Genomic DNA, 1,231 nt, shown 5'->3' on the forward strand with positions numbered 1-1,231 from the left:
GGTTGGAGGGCGAGGCGCAGGACCGTCGAAAGCAGATGCAAAGGTGCGCGGGAGGCCGGGCCGCTCCCCTCCCAGCCCAGCCCCGCGTCCAGTCCTCTGCACTCGTCACACCCCTATCCGCAGGGACGTGGTTGCGGTCTCAAGGAACATGCAGAAGGAGAAGCTCAGCCTCCTGCGGCAACTGGAGCTTCTCAGGTGCGCTTAGGCCCCTGCCGGAGGGGCTCCCGGATGCTTTCCGCTTTTGCCCCATTCTGCTAGGAGGAAGGACTTCCTGGGTCCTCTTCCAGCCCGAGGGAATGGGCCCACCTTCCCCCATCCACCCTAGACCCCCTCGGAGCTCAAATGCATCACCTCCCCAGGGAGCTGAACACACGGCTGCGGGACGAGAGGGACGCCTGTGAGGCCAGGCTGCTGGGCCCCTGCCACAGGAAGGCCCTGGACACCGTGGGCCTGCCCGGACCAGCCTGCTGTTGCTGGGCTCTGCCACCCAGACGCGGTTCTGGCCACCTGCCCAGTGCCCGGTGACCAGACGTCTTGGGCCACCGCAGGACCTGCCACTTGTCCTGGGTGTGGGCTGCCCACCCAGCACCCCACTGGAACTGACCTGCGGGTGGTCAGGGCCGTAGGGCCTCGCGTGCCCCTGCCATTCTGCACTCTGCCTAGCAAAAAGTAAAAACAAAAGCGTTCAGCCCAATAAAGCGCGCCTACTGCACTGCCCTAGCTCCTGGACCTGCGGTGCTGGGGTGTGGTCCCTGTGTGAGTCCTCTTTGTCTCAGGCCATGCGGCCCTCGCCCACCATCTGTCAAAGCTGAAGCCCGGCGGCTCGAGTCTTGCTGAGGTTCTGGTTCACCAGGGAACAGCGGGCAGTGACAGCGGCCGGTCCGCTCTAGCCCCAGGCGGGGCCTGATATTTACCCTCACCCCCAGCCCCACGCCTAGCCTCACGCCCTCCAGGCAAGGGACGCCTGCAGAGACCGCACTCCTCCCGGGTACTCGGGGCATCTACTACTCTACAGAGCGGCGCAGGTGCAGGCGGCGCTAGCTTGGTCTCCTCCCCTTCTGCGTGTGTCCGCCGACCCCTGAAGCCTCCCACAAGTTCCTGGGATTGGGCTCTGGCTGGGGGGCGACATCCTCCCCGGGCACTGCCTCTGCTGTCTCTAGATGGGCGCTCGCTGGGTGGTGGGCGCCACCAGGCCGCGGTTTCTCTGCCTGCAGAGCCTCGCACCACCCCA

At 66.1% G+C, this 1,231-nt stretch overlaps 1 protein-coding gene across 1 annotated transcript in view; it reads left to right on the plus strand.

Moving 5' to 3' along the window:
• Positions 1–1,225, plus strand: part of Cracr2b (calcium release activated channel regulator 2B) — a 5,332-nt gene extending 4,107 nt beyond the window's left edge. The window contains exons 7-9 of the mRNA XM_010640456.2: positions 9–43; positions 124–195; positions 360–1,225. Of these exons, the coding sequence (XP_010638758.1) occupies positions 9–43; positions 124–195; positions 360–525 (273 nt within the window). The 3' untranslated portion in view covers positions 526–1,225. The remainder of the gene's footprint in view (positions 1–8; positions 44–123; positions 196–359) is intronic.
• Positions 1,226–1,231: the final 6 nt, after the last annotated feature.

This window comes from Fukomys damarensis, unplaced genomic scaffold (assembly GCF_012274545.1).
Source record: "Fukomys damarensis isolate Sample0158 unplaced genomic scaffold, DMR_v1.0_HiC HiC_scaffold_16, whole genome shotgun sequence".
In the NCBI taxonomy this organism is placed as follows: domain Eukaryota; kingdom Metazoa; phylum Chordata; class Mammalia; order Rodentia; family Bathyergidae; genus Fukomys; species Fukomys damarensis.